The sequence below is a fragment of the Medicago truncatula genome, chromosome 6 (assembly GCF_003473485.1).
Source record: "Medicago truncatula cultivar Jemalong A17 chromosome 6, MtrunA17r5.0-ANR, whole genome shotgun sequence".
In the NCBI taxonomy this organism is placed as follows: domain Eukaryota; kingdom Viridiplantae; phylum Streptophyta; class Magnoliopsida; order Fabales; family Fabaceae; genus Medicago; species Medicago truncatula.
In genome coordinates, this window is record NC_053047.1 from 7,693,231 (window position 1) to 7,706,328 (window position 13,098).

A 13,098-nucleotide genomic window follows, 5' to 3' on the forward strand; every position below is an offset into this window, starting at 1 on the left:
TTTTCGGAAATCCAAAATTCAGCAAGGACACTTTTGGAACATAAAAATATCTGAGACCCTATAAAAACATTGTAACCCTAGGTTTTTTCATTCTCACTCATTTCTTTCACTCTCAAATATCACTCCGTCTCTCTCTGCGGCTGAGAGTTCCCAACCCTAGATTTCGATTCAGCTGAGGTAACAACAATCTCCGATTCTTGTTTCATTGATTCGATCTATGTTTCTTTGTTGTTCAATTACATGAATTAAATGAATCTGTTTCATAATTTTGTTCGGTTAATTTGCATGTTTTGATTTTGTTTATTGTTTGAGAAATTTAATCATGAATGAATCGATTTATGATTGTAATATTGGATATTGAATTTGTTTGAGCTAAATTTTGTATGAGAAATTTTAATTTTGAATTTAATCTGATTCTGTTTATTGTTTGAGAAATTTTAATTATGAATCGATATGATTTTGTAATATTTGATTAATTCTAGCTAATTTAACCGATTGTTAATCTGAAATTATAGATCTGTGTATTTTGTTGTTGAAATGATTTAATTTTGTTTGAAAAGTTATGAGTTTTTGATGTTTTTATTGTTTAATTATGGATCTGTTAATACAGTACTGTGATTTTAATTTGGTTTCGTTTATTTAATTAAAATGGTCTTCAAATTTGAGCTGTGTTTGTTTGTTGATGTGAAAATGTAATTTTTTTGTATCTAATAACATGAGTCTGGTTTATCATGTTTCATAATTGGATCTAGATTATGTATGTTGAAAGTCTGTTCTGAATTTTGATTAACAAGTACTTTTTTGTTATTCTGATTTATTGATTACTTTTGGGGTATGACTCTTGTGTTGTTGGATTTGGTTTGATGAGATCTTGTGTGGTTAAGTTGATTTTAAATTTCATGTTAATATTGATAAGCTGAGTTGGATTATTGCTTGTCTGTTTCACTTATTATCATTTAGCTTATTACACAATGAATTAGTTGTTTGGTTAAGCATGATTTGTTTATTACAATGAAATAATTTACGAATTAGCATGATAATGACTTTTGAAACTGTCAAATGCGGTTCAATTATTTTAGTGAACATGATTCAGAAGTTTTGAAACTTTGCATGGATTTTCATTTGTTATGGTTTTTTACTGTTGATTTCTGACTTTTGTAGTTTTTATGAATTGCAGTTAAGACAACATGGGAAAAGAAAAGATTCATATCAACATTGTTGTCATTGGACATGTCGACTCTGGAAAATCAACAACAACTGGTCACTTGATCTACAAGCTAGGAGGTATTGACAAGCGTGTGATCGAGAGATTCGAGAAGGAAGCTGCTGAGATGAACAAGAGGTCTTTCAAGTACGCATGGGTTCTTGACAAGCTTAAGGCTGAGCGTGAAAGAGGAATTACCATTGATATTGCTTTGTGGAAATTTGAGACCACCAAGTACTACTGCACAGTCATTGATGCTCCCGGACATCGTGATTTCATCAAGAACATGATTACTGGAACCTCCCAGGCTGATTGTGCTGTCCTTATCATTGACTCCACCACTGGTGGTTTTGAAGCTGGTATCTCTAAGGATGGACAGACCCGTGAGCATGCTCTTCTTGCATTTACTCTTGGAGTGAAGCAGATGATCTGTTGTTGTAACAAGGTAAACTTCTAGTGCTAGATTTGTGTGAACTTTACTATGATATGATTTTTATGTTTGTTTACAGATTCTGACTTTTGGTTTCAATTTTGTTTCAGATGGATGCTACCACCCCCAAGTACTCAAAGGCTAGGTACGATGAAATCGTGAAGGAAGTTTCATCCTACTTGAAGAAGGTTGGTTACAACCCAGACAAAATCCCATTTGTTCCAATCTCTGGTTTTGAAGGTGACAACATGATTGAGAGGTCTACCAACCTTGACTGGTACAAGGGACCAACTCTCCTTGAGGCTCTTGACCAGATCAACGAGCCCAAGAGACCCACAGACAAGCCCCTCAGGCTTCCATTGCAAGATGTTTACAAGATTGGTGGTATTGGAACTGTGCCAGTTGGACGTGTTGAGACCGGTATTGTGAAGCCCGGTATGGTTGTGACTTTTGGACCCACTGGTTTGACAACTGAAGTTAAGTCTGTTGAGATGCACCACGAGGCTCTCACTGAAGCTCTTCCAGGAGACAATGTTGGATTCAATGTTAAGAATGTTGCCGTGAAGGATCTCAAGCGTGGTTTCGTTGCATCCAACTCCAAGGATGACCCTGCAAAGGAAGCTGCCAACTTCACTTCCCAAGTCATCATCATGAACCACCCTGGACAGATTGGAAATGGATATGCACCAGTGCTCGATTGCCACACCTCTCACATTGCTGTGAAGTTTGCTGAACTTGTTACCAAGATTGACAGGCGATCTGGTAAGGAGATTGAGAAGGAGCCCAAGTTCTTGAAGAACGGTGATGCTGGTATCATTAAGATGGTTCCCACCAAGCCCATGGTGGTTGAGACCTTCGCTGAATATCCTCCTCTTGGACGTTTTGCCGTCAGGGACATGCGTCAAACTGTTGCTGTTGGTGTCATCAAGGCTGTGGAGAAGAAGGATCCCACCGGAGCCAAAGTCACCAAAGCTGCTGCCAAGAAGAAGTGATCTAACACCATGGTTACTTCATAAGTTGTTCCTTTTTAATAGTTTGTTATCTTGTCCGTGTCTTAGTTTTTTGTTATTCCAGTTTTATTTTTCCAGTTTTAGAAACTTACAGAACTGGGTTCTTGATCGGCGATGGTACCGTTTTTGGTTTTAATTGTTAAGAGTCTTGAGAACTTGAATTTCAAAGGGCAGCTTAAAGGTTTGACATCTTAATTTTGCTGCTGAGGAATGTTGTAATTGCATTTTATTTACAAGACAGTTTTGTTATGTCAAATCTTATATTTATCTTTATGGTTATGTTTTTGAATTTTTGTTCGTAATATTTGTCCTTGATTGTGTGTTTGTGGTTCCGTGCTTGCAATTTTACTTGGAAAGATTGGCTTTCTGCAGGTTGGTTTTAGCCTGTTTAAGCTGTCATGACATGTTTGATTAGTGAATTCCAGAGAACATGCCTAATTCATGTGCAGCAGCATTTCTAGTTCTAATAAGTACTATATCTAAAATTGTCATTGGGATTTCTTTTATCAATTGAGCTCCTGACAATCACTTTTGTATGCATCATTGATAGGTCGTGTAGACATTTTAATAATTTCTTACACTGTTTCTTACAATTATACCCAACCCTTTGCTTCCATTTGAAGCATCCTGCTTCAATGTTCACTAGTGTGTTTTGCATATTCATGTCTGTCATGTATCTCTCTAGTCTTGACTTGTATGCATTGAGTTTGAGTAGTTTGCAGAATTATCAATAGAAGCACCTGACAATCACTTCTGTATGCATCATTGAAATGTGATAGCCTTGGTCAATTTTGCGGACATTTTAATATTCTCTTGGAGTTGCAGCTGCATACTCAACAGTCATGATCCACTGTTTCTCACAAGCCACAATCCTTGCTTCCATTTGAGAAGCATCCTACTTCCGTTCCTATCTATCATGGATCTGTTTGGATGGAGATTGAGCAGTTTGCAGAATTATATATTCTTCTGCAAACTCAGAAATTCTCATTTCTCAAAATCGATTTATTTCTTCCTTTACAAAGCAAAGCATCCATAATATAACAATGAAAGATGTTATACAATGGCAATCACAATTATTAAAAATAGGTAGACTTACTTTTGAAATAATTCATTTGATTGATTTTGATTTGTTGATAATGCAAATGTAATTACTTTTTGGTTACAAATGTTCCAACACGAGTCGATCAATGATTTTATTGAAAATAAAAAACATCAATCCCTTTCAACTTGTTTCCGGAGCTAATTCCAATATCAAAACTTTTACTTTTTCTTTATCTTGAACTAAATACACCAAGAACTGTTCTTTTGTTTGTGTTAGAGAAGTTTACTTTTTCTGGTAATTAAAGATGAATTCCCAACATTACATTTATGCCAGACTAACAAGATTTGGATCCCTTAAACAGAATCTTGAAATAAGTGGTTAACAAAAATCATTAGGTAAGAAAAAATGTTTGCTTTTGTTGCTAATTAAACATTGAATTGAAAGAACTTTAATTTATCAGTGATGCTATTTCTCGCGAACTGTTGTGGAACCAATCACATCTCATGTTGGCCGGCAAAAACGGGATAGTCGGGTAGTGGCTTTTCAATTGTACAGTGGTAATAAGTCTTCGTGACGTTCTCGCTGCAGTGTTTCTCGCTAGCTTAAGCATTTTCCTTAATTTATTCTGAGCTACTAAGAGCATACACATCCATAATACTTAAGGAGGATTGCTACCATTTTCCGTAAAATTCTAGCAAGAATTGGCTTGGTTGACAAATGAGAAAAAAAAATTAAGAGATAAGATAAATTTAGACTAGACGTCAATGAAAATTTCTGATTTAAGTAAAATAATTGGTATATTTATTATTTGTTCTCAAAATGGTTGATCTTTAATTTGTTAAACGGTAAAAATAGAGCCGTTGTAATAGATACATTATGAAAAAAAAGGTTCACAAATCTGAAATATACTTGTATCCATATATTTTTTAATTTTACAAATTTTTAAATCAAAAAGGCAGAAGAAAATGGGTGGCTCTGCAAGGGAACGTGAGTGAAGAAATAGCACTACGGTGCTTAATATCAAATATTCATACATACTTCTCCAAAACAATGTTCTTGATCAATGTGAAGACACTTCCATAAAGCATTGGTGTAGGTGCTCTAAGACCTCTTAAGTAAGGTCTCAAGTTCATTATTTATGATAGGAAAAACTTTTTTTAAAATAGTTCGTTTAAAAGAGTTGATCACCGACAAGTTGGTTGATACACTTCACACCAAATATCATACAAAAAAGCATAATTAAGAACTTTGGTAGTTACCCATTTGATGAGGTATTTCAAAAACAAAACTTGAGTTCAAATATTACTTACTACCTTTGGGTCATCTTTGTTAGGCTTACCATTTGTGAGGCAATCAAATCCACATGTTAAATTAATGGACAGTCATCTGAAGCGTCATAGATTAGATAGGCAAATTTATCAAATTTTAAGAACCAACTCTGCATTCACATGTTCAAGCTGACATTTGTTGGGACATACTTGATGTGCATAAAGAGATGTACTTGGCATTCCATACTTCTAGTTGGAAGGATTGACCTTGCTAGTTTCCATAGGAATTCCAATTAGCACAATCCTTGATTTCTAGATAAGGATGCTTAAGGATTAATTTTCTTTTTTTCTTCAATAAGTGGAAAAAATCACACTTGTTATGATGTCATCACATATTCATGTCAATTATCTAGTTGCATACTCTTGTTTAATGTATTCAAAATTACTTTAGTGGAAACAAAACTACATTACTCTTGTCTATCTATCTATCTGTCTAAGTCATAATGGCTGCTTATTAGGTTTTGAACCCAATTTTTTTTTTTTTTAAAAAAGGGTTTGAATTCCAGTTGTTTGTGTGAGTTTTTAGTGTGGCTATTAATTATTGTCATTTCGTCTACTAAAAAACAACATTACTCTTTTACTACTATTAAAATCTCTCTGATTTTCTGTTAAAATTATAATTACTATACACATACAAACACTTAACTTTTCTGTCCTCTTTTATTAAATCAAACAAATCCAAAAAGTGATCTCGATAAATTAAAGTATGATCAAAGGCGGAGCCCTTCATGGATTAGAGGGTGGGTCACGGTTCACCATAATTTTTTTAAAAAAATTATCGAAAATAGGTTCATTTTGCGATATTTTATCCGATTTTGCATTGTTTTTGGTTTTTAGGATATACAAATCCCCACAAAGTGGTGTTGTCGTCCACCAAAAAAAACTATAGGTATATTTTGGGAGACTTTAAATAATTTTACAAGGATTTTAGTTTTCGGCGGTTTCAAAAGTGACATACGTGATTTTTGTTATGCTTGTACTTGACCAGTTAGTAGAGGCTTATAGACCTTCAAATTTGCATAGGTTTCAAATTTCTCGTATATTGTCTTATCAACTAAAAATTCCCTTAGTTAACATTTGTACCATAAAAAAAAGTTTCATAATTTATAGTAGATGTAAAATATGTAATTCATTTTTTTAAAGTATCCACCCTAGTTTTCTTAGTAAAACTCCACCATTTCAACTTCGTGCATAATGATTATTACAACTTTAATTTAGTGTTTATATATTATAGTTTATTTTGGTGGCCCACCTAAACTCTTTTTTCTAGATCCGCCACCGAGTATTATCACGTGAAGATTGATAAGGGTGGGATACATTCATTTAGTTTCTCAAAATTTCCTCCGCTATAAGATCATCTTATTCAAGAGACTCTTACTAGAGTTGTATCGAGTCGATTTGATTGGATTTTTAAACTAAACCGATAAAGAACGAGTTGATTTGATTTGGTTTAATTAAAATAATATTTTAAAAAAATAAGAAATTTATTAAAAAAAAAAACACTTGATTTATATATTATTAAATAAGCACATAAGCTATAAAGAAAAATAACAATACATTATGATTAAAAAATACATTAGTTCTGCATAATTTTTGAGATTACTAATATTGTGTGAATGAAAATATATAATCGTTTGGTTCGGTCTCACATGATCGATTTTGAGTGATATGAAATTGATATCCAAAACTAATAGATTTAATCTGTTTGGTTTTAATATGAACTTAATTGTTTTGGATTGAATCATTTAAGTTTGTATCTAGGGCCGTCCCCGTAAAATAGGAGACTCGGTTCTCATTTTAAAATAGATTCTTAGTAAAATAAAACGTAATTTTTTTGTGTAGCTTAATTTTATTAAAAAAAAAAAATCAGAATAAGAAAAAGTTCTAAACATGAAAGGAATTAAAAAAAATTAAGTGAAATAGGTGAAATTTATCTAACGGTGTCTTTGGATTTGTCACTCCTCTGTTGTGGAAAAGGGTAAAATAAATTGTTTATGCGAAGAAAAAAATGATTGTTGTGATTCTTTCAATAAAATAACTTTCCAAATTGACTGATTAAGTGATTATACAAATTATGGGTGGTTTGATAGGATCCGATTTATGTACAAAATGGAGAACTAGAGTCTAGAAAAAAACTCAAACGTGTACTAAAGAAAAAAAAAGGATATAATATATAAATTTTTTATTTAAGTGGGGGGTGAGTATTAGATTTAATTTTTCGTTAGAGACCCGTAGCATTTGGAGGCCCCGTCTGGTTGAGCATCTTATACACCCTCAAGGTTGGGCATTTCTGTATTGTTATTAGTTTGGTTCTTATACTCCTAACTTTTGCATATTAAGCGTACTCTTTCAACCATAAATCAACTTTTGATTTGTCATAGTAACTAGTGAGAGATGAATTATTTAGTTCTTTCGCTTAATTTTTATTCCATACTACATAGTTAAAGTTAAAAAACAAACAATGGAGGGGAGGGGCACAAATGGATGGTGACCGAGGAAAAAACGCGGTGTTGGCAAAAAACGGTCAAGAATATTAAAGAAGAATAGAAGAATGGGGTTAGGGTTAAACGTAAAATCTCATTCAAATGATTTAACATCAAGGACAACATGTATTTCCCCCCAATTAAATAGACTGGTTCTAAGAAAAAGTTGACCCTAACCTGCTCCACACTCAAGGCATACAAACACCTTGTCGCGAACATACACCTTGTCGCGAATAGCCACCGTGCTCCAATGCTTCGGCGTGATGGCACCTCTATTGACTACCTAGTTGCAATAGAGGCTAAATATAAGTGAGACTTTTACTTGTCATTTTTAATATAATTTCTTTCGAATTTTCAACTACATTAATCATTTTTTTTTCTATAATTTACTACCATTTAAAAGCTATTGTTTTTGTAAAAAAATGTGGGCAAGTTAAAAATTCTACTACCATCATTTTTGAACTCGTTATTTTTTTACGTCCCAACTCATGCTAAAAGTAAAAGATGGTTGCTCAATTGGCAAAACATCGATCGATCGAAAATTATGACCCGATCCATGTTTACACAAAAAAACGATTGAAAGTTACAATCTAATTAGCTGAGGGGTCTTTGAGTAATCCAATGAGAATATTGAATAACCATTATGCTAATTGGCCAACCTGTAGATCCGACCTAATTTGACAGGTTTGGGTACAACTTTCAGTATGTTGTTCCCCACCTCTCAAAATTTTGTGTGCGAGTTTTACAACTTTGAGCATGTAGTTCCCCACCTCTCAACATTGTGTGTGTACAAGTTTTACAACTAAACTCTCTCATTTGGTCAAAAAGTTCAATGATTAAAATTTTACTAAATGAACTATGCTCATGGGAACAACAACTAAAGTCTTTCCAAAAGTAAATGAAAGGATATTTTTATGTAGATGCAGGATATGCATGAGTACCCCTCTTCTCACAATATTTTTTGCTCATTCCCAACACAAAATAGCCTAGCATGAGTTAACTCACGCATGAGAATACTCCTGCGTGAGTTAATTCACACTAGGCTATTTTGTTGGAAGTGAGAAAAAAATGTTGTGGGAAGAACAGTACTCGATATACATTACCAAGTGAATTATGCTCTTCACCCAACACTTTTCGCTCGCACCCTGCAACGTTGCCTAAATTATCCATGCGCAAGTTAAGTCACGCTGCGTGTCTTAACTTGCGCACGTTGTATATTAAAGGAACTTTGTTGAATGCTTGAATGAATGATGAAAAATGTTTGCTTGAATGAATGTTTGAAAGAAGGATTGAAAAAATAGGGAAAATAGAGGTTTCTGCCTCTTCTGTTTGTATGCACAGACTGTGTGTGAGTTAACTCACGCATGTGCTAATGGTTGCGTGAGTTAACTCACACAGTGTTTTACACTTGCGCGCTGTAAGTTGCGCAACGTTAGTTAACTAACACATAATTTTACACTTGCGTGAGTTAACTAGCGCAAGGGTAAATTTAGAACGGCTGCAGGGCGCGAGCAAAATGTACTGGATGAAGAGCATAATTCTTGCCAAGTATAGATGATGTATTTCATTTGGGCCACACTCTAGGGAAAGCCCAACCCATGTGATCAATTTCACAAACCTAAAACAAATCCAAGGGTACTTTCGGAATATGAAACTATCTAGGTCACTATAAAATTCTTACAACCCTAATTTCTTCATTCTCTCACACTTCACTTGTTCCTTTATCACTCAGTCTCTCTCTGCGGCTGAGGATCCGAACGAGTAACAACCTTACATTTCGTTTCAGCTGAGGTATCATCCTTTGATTCCTTTCTCTTTGATTCGATCTATCTTTATTTGTTGTTCAATAATATGAATTAAATGATGCTTTTTAATGATTTTGTTCGGTTCTTTTGTTTAATTTTCATGTTTTTATTTTGTTTCAAGTTTGAATTTTTTTTTATTGATGTTCGTTTATGTGGTTAAAAGGGTCTTCGTTTTTATTGTTGGTTTGAGTTTTTGTTGTGATTATTTGTCAATCCTTCAATTAGTGTCATGTTGTTCTTTGATATGTTGTAATATGATTTATTGTTTTTGTTTCATGATTTCATGATGTTGTTAATTAATTGGATCTAATTGATATGATGTTAGTCTTATATGTATGTTTTAACATGATTTATTGTTTTTTGATTAATGATTTTATGACGATTTTTGAAATTGGATCTAGTTGATATGTTTAATAACAACGTTGTATGTTGTATTTGTTTTGTTGTTAATGATTTGGTTAAACTGTTTGATTGTATCTTTATTTGTTAAGCTGATTTTGAACATGATGATTTGGTTAATCTGTTTGATTAGATCTTAACTGGTAAAGCTGATTTTTTTTTCTTGAATAAACTGGTTAAGCTGATTTTGAACTTGATGATTTGGTTAAGCTGATTTTGAACTTGATGATTTGGTTAATCTGTTTGTTTAGATCTTAATTGGTTAAGCTGATTTTAAGATTGATTTTGTCAATTATTAACGTATTGTTGAACTATTGATGTGTATCAACATCAAGTTCAAAATCAGCTTAACCATGTAAGATCTAATAAATCAGTACCAAATATATTGGTTATGATTTGTTGCTTTTCTATTAGATTGGTTTCATCGAGCGTAGGGCTTTGTTAACTGGATCTTATTTGTTGAACTGATTTAGTTAGGGTTTTAGCTTGATGTGTTAAACTTCTGAGCTTGATGTTGTTAGGTTTTGAGATTGATATGTTAAACTTATTTTGGGATTGATGTTGTTAGCTTTTGAGCTTGATGTTGTTAACCATTGATGAATTATTCTGCTCAATTAAGGTCTTTGTTTTGATTAGATCTTATTTTCTTGGATCTGATTTGTTGTTTGCTTAATGGTTTGATCAATTATTATTATTTGGGTTATTAACCTGAATTATTTTTTTATTAACATGAGTTCTGGCTTTTGAAACTTTTTTCCGATCGATGATTAGTTAGTTTCTTGCTCATTAACTTATTTATTTTTAAACTGATATATGTTCTGACTTGAGTAATTTTGTGGATTGCAGTTTAAGACATCATGGGAAAAGAAAAGATTCATATCAACATTGTCGTCATTGGACATGTCGACTCTGGAAAATCAACAACAACTGGTCACTTGATCTACAAGCTAGGAGGTATTGACAAGCGTGTGATCGAGAGATTTGAGAAGGAAGCTGCTGAGATGAACAAGCGTTCATTCAAGTATGCATGGGTTCTTGACAAACTTAAGGCTGAGCGTGAAAGAGGAATTACCATCGATATTGCCTTGTGGAAATTTGAGACCACCAAGTACTACTGCACAGTCATTGATGCTCCCGGACATCGTGATTTCATCAAGAACATGATTACTGGAACCTCCCAGGCTGATTGTGCCGTGCTTATCATTGACTCCACCACTGGTGGTTTTGAAGCTGGTATCTCTAAGGATGGACAGACCCGTGAGCACGCTCTTCTTGCATTTACTCTTGGAGTGAAGCAGATGATCTGTTGTTGTAACAAGGTAAATTTCATAGATCTTTTTATATGTAAATTTGCAATAATTTGTTATTAGATTTGTTGACATGCAGGATTTGAAATTAGATACAGTCTGTTAAGTAACATTATTATATTATCATAATAGTTATTTGTTATGTTTATTTGCTGAATCTGATTATGGTTTGTAGATTTTGATTTCGTAATCTCGTGTATGCAAATAATTTTGATTTATTATTTGTTATGTTGAGTTGTTGATTCTGACTTTGGTTTCAATATTTTGTTTCAGATGGATGCTACCACCCCCAAGTACTCAAAGGCTAGGTACGATGAAATCGTGAAGGAAGTTTCATCCTACTTGAAGAAGGTTGGTTACAACCCTGACAAAATCCCATTTGTTCCCATCTCCGGATTTGAAGGTGACAACATGATTGAGAGGTCCACCAACCTTGACTGGTACAAGGGACCAACTCTCCTTGAGGCTCTTGACCAGATCAACGAGCCCAAGAGACCCACAGACAAGCCCCTCAGGCTTCCATTGCAAGATGTTTACAAGATTGGTGGTATTGGAACTGTGCCAGTCGGACGTGTTGAGACCGGTATTGTGAAGCCCGGTATGGTTGTGACTTTTGGACCCACTGGTCTAACAACTGAAGTTAAGTCTGTTGAGATGCACCACGAGGCTCTCACTGAAGCTCTTCCAGGAGACAATGTCGGATTCAATGTTAAGAATGTTGCTGTGAAGGATCTCAAGCGTGGTTTCGTTGCATCCAACTCCAAGGATGACCCTGCAAAGGAAGCTGCCAACTTCACTTCCCAAGTCATCATCATGAACCACCCTGGACAGATTGGAAATGGATATGCACCAGTGCTCGATTGCCACACCTCTCACATTGCTGTGAAGTTTGCTGAACTTGTTACCAAGATTGACAGGCGATCTGGTAAGGAGATTGAGAAGGAGCCCAAGTTCTTGAAGAATGGTGATGCTGGTATCATTAAGATGGTTCCCACCAAGCCCATGGTGGTTGAGACCTTTGCTGAATATCCTCCTCTTGGACGTTTTGCTGTCAGGGACATGCGTCAAACTGTTGCTGTTGGTGTCATCAAGGCTGTGGAGAAGAAGGATCCTACCGGAGCCAAGGTCACCAAGGCTGCTGCCAAGAAGAAGTGATGTCAAAACATGGTTGCTGCACAAGCTGTCTTTTATAGTAGTTTATCATTTCAGTGTCTTAGTTCATTTCTTTTCCAGTTTTATTTTCAAGTTTTTGTCGATTTCATGCAGCTAAACTTACAGAACTGGGTTCTTGATCGGCGATGGTCAATTTTCTTGTCTGTTTGATTTTGATGGTACTGTTATTTTGGTTTTATTAAGAGTCTTTTGAGAACTTGATTTTCTAAAGGCAGCTATATAAGGTTTATAGCTTCATTTTGCTGCTGATGGATGATATCTTTGCATTTAAATTTCAAGACAATTTTGTCAACCCCGTTTCTGTGGTTTGTTTTTATTATTTATATGTCTTTGAATGAGCTGTTGCTGTGAGTGATGGTTATTGATCAGATAAGCCCTCAGCCTGTGCTCTTGAGAGCTTGTTGATGGTTATTGATCGTTATTGATCATACTTGATAGTGCCTGCAATCTGTCTTGTGATTTGTTTTGGCTACAGCTTTTTGATCTACACACGTATTATCTTCCTTATAGTGCCTGCAATTACCACAGCTTTTTTATCAACATGATTGCCAAATTTTTATCAACATGATTTACATCGTATAGATTTAGAGGTAAAACTAGAATATAATAATTGAAGTTACATTTTTTTGAAGGGAATAATCAAAGTTGAATAAAGTAGACTTTTTCACAAGGAGTGCTGACCACGAAATACGTACCACTCTTTAAAATATGAGACATGATGATAAATCCATCTACGATCCATCAATATGTTGAATTAATAACAAAAACTAGAGCAAAATTGTTATTTAAAGGTTTTGATCAACTAACTTAACATGTACCAAAGACATTTTTTCAAACGAAATCGTTTCCTCTAAGGAAAATTTTATACAATGCTAAAGATTCATGTGGGGAAACAACCAAATACGTAAAATAATAAA

General features: G+C 34.3%; 2 protein-coding genes across 3 annotated transcripts; both read left to right on the forward strand.

The window, feature by feature from the left end:
• Positions 1-37: 37 nt before the first annotated feature.
• Positions 38-2,933, forward strand: LOC11422538 (elongation factor 1-alpha). Its single transcript, XM_039826674.1, has 4 exons — positions 38-177; positions 981-982; positions 1,178-1,649; positions 1,745-2,933. Exons 3-4 carry the CDS (start codon positions 1,188-1,190, stop codon positions 2,624-2,626), a joined length of 1,344 nt encoding a protein of 447 aa, XP_039682608.1. The 5' UTR covers positions 38-177; positions 981-982; positions 1,178-1,187; the 3' UTR covers positions 2,627-2,933.
• LOC25495654 (elongation factor 1-alpha) lies at positions 78-12,473 on the forward strand. Of its 2 annotated transcripts, none has more exons than XM_039826673.1 (3): positions 78-177; positions 10,548-11,020; positions 11,282-12,473. In XM_039826673.1, exons 2-3 carry the CDS (start codon positions 10,559-10,561, stop codon positions 12,161-12,163), a joined length of 1,344 nt encoding a protein of 447 aa, XP_039682607.1. In that variant the 5' UTR covers positions 78-177; positions 10,548-10,558; the 3' UTR covers positions 12,164-12,473. The 2 variants fall into 2 exon arrangements, with proteins under 2 accessions (XP_039682607.1, XP_013451336.1); XM_013595882.3 differs by lacking the exon at positions 78-177 and adding an exon at positions 9,131-9,288.
• Positions 12,474-13,098: the final 625 nt, after the last annotated feature.

Bases quoted from the DNA above. Each gene is read 5' to 3' on its own strand.
- LOC11422538 (XM_039826674.1), top strand. From the start codon at position 1,188: ATGGGAAAAGAAAAGATTCATATCAACATTGTTGTCATTGGACATGTC. The intron at 1,650-1,744 runs GTAAACTTCTAG...ATTTTGTTTCAG, and splicing joins TGATCTGTTGTTGTAACAAG to ATGGATGCTACCACCCCCAA.
- LOC25495654 (XM_039826673.1), top strand. From the start codon at position 10,559: ATGGGAAAAGAAAAGATTCATATCAACATTGTCGTCATTGGACATGTC. The intron at 11,021-11,281 runs GTAAATTTCATA...ATTTTGTTTCAG, and splicing joins TGATCTGTTGTTGTAACAAG to ATGGATGCTACCACCCCCAA.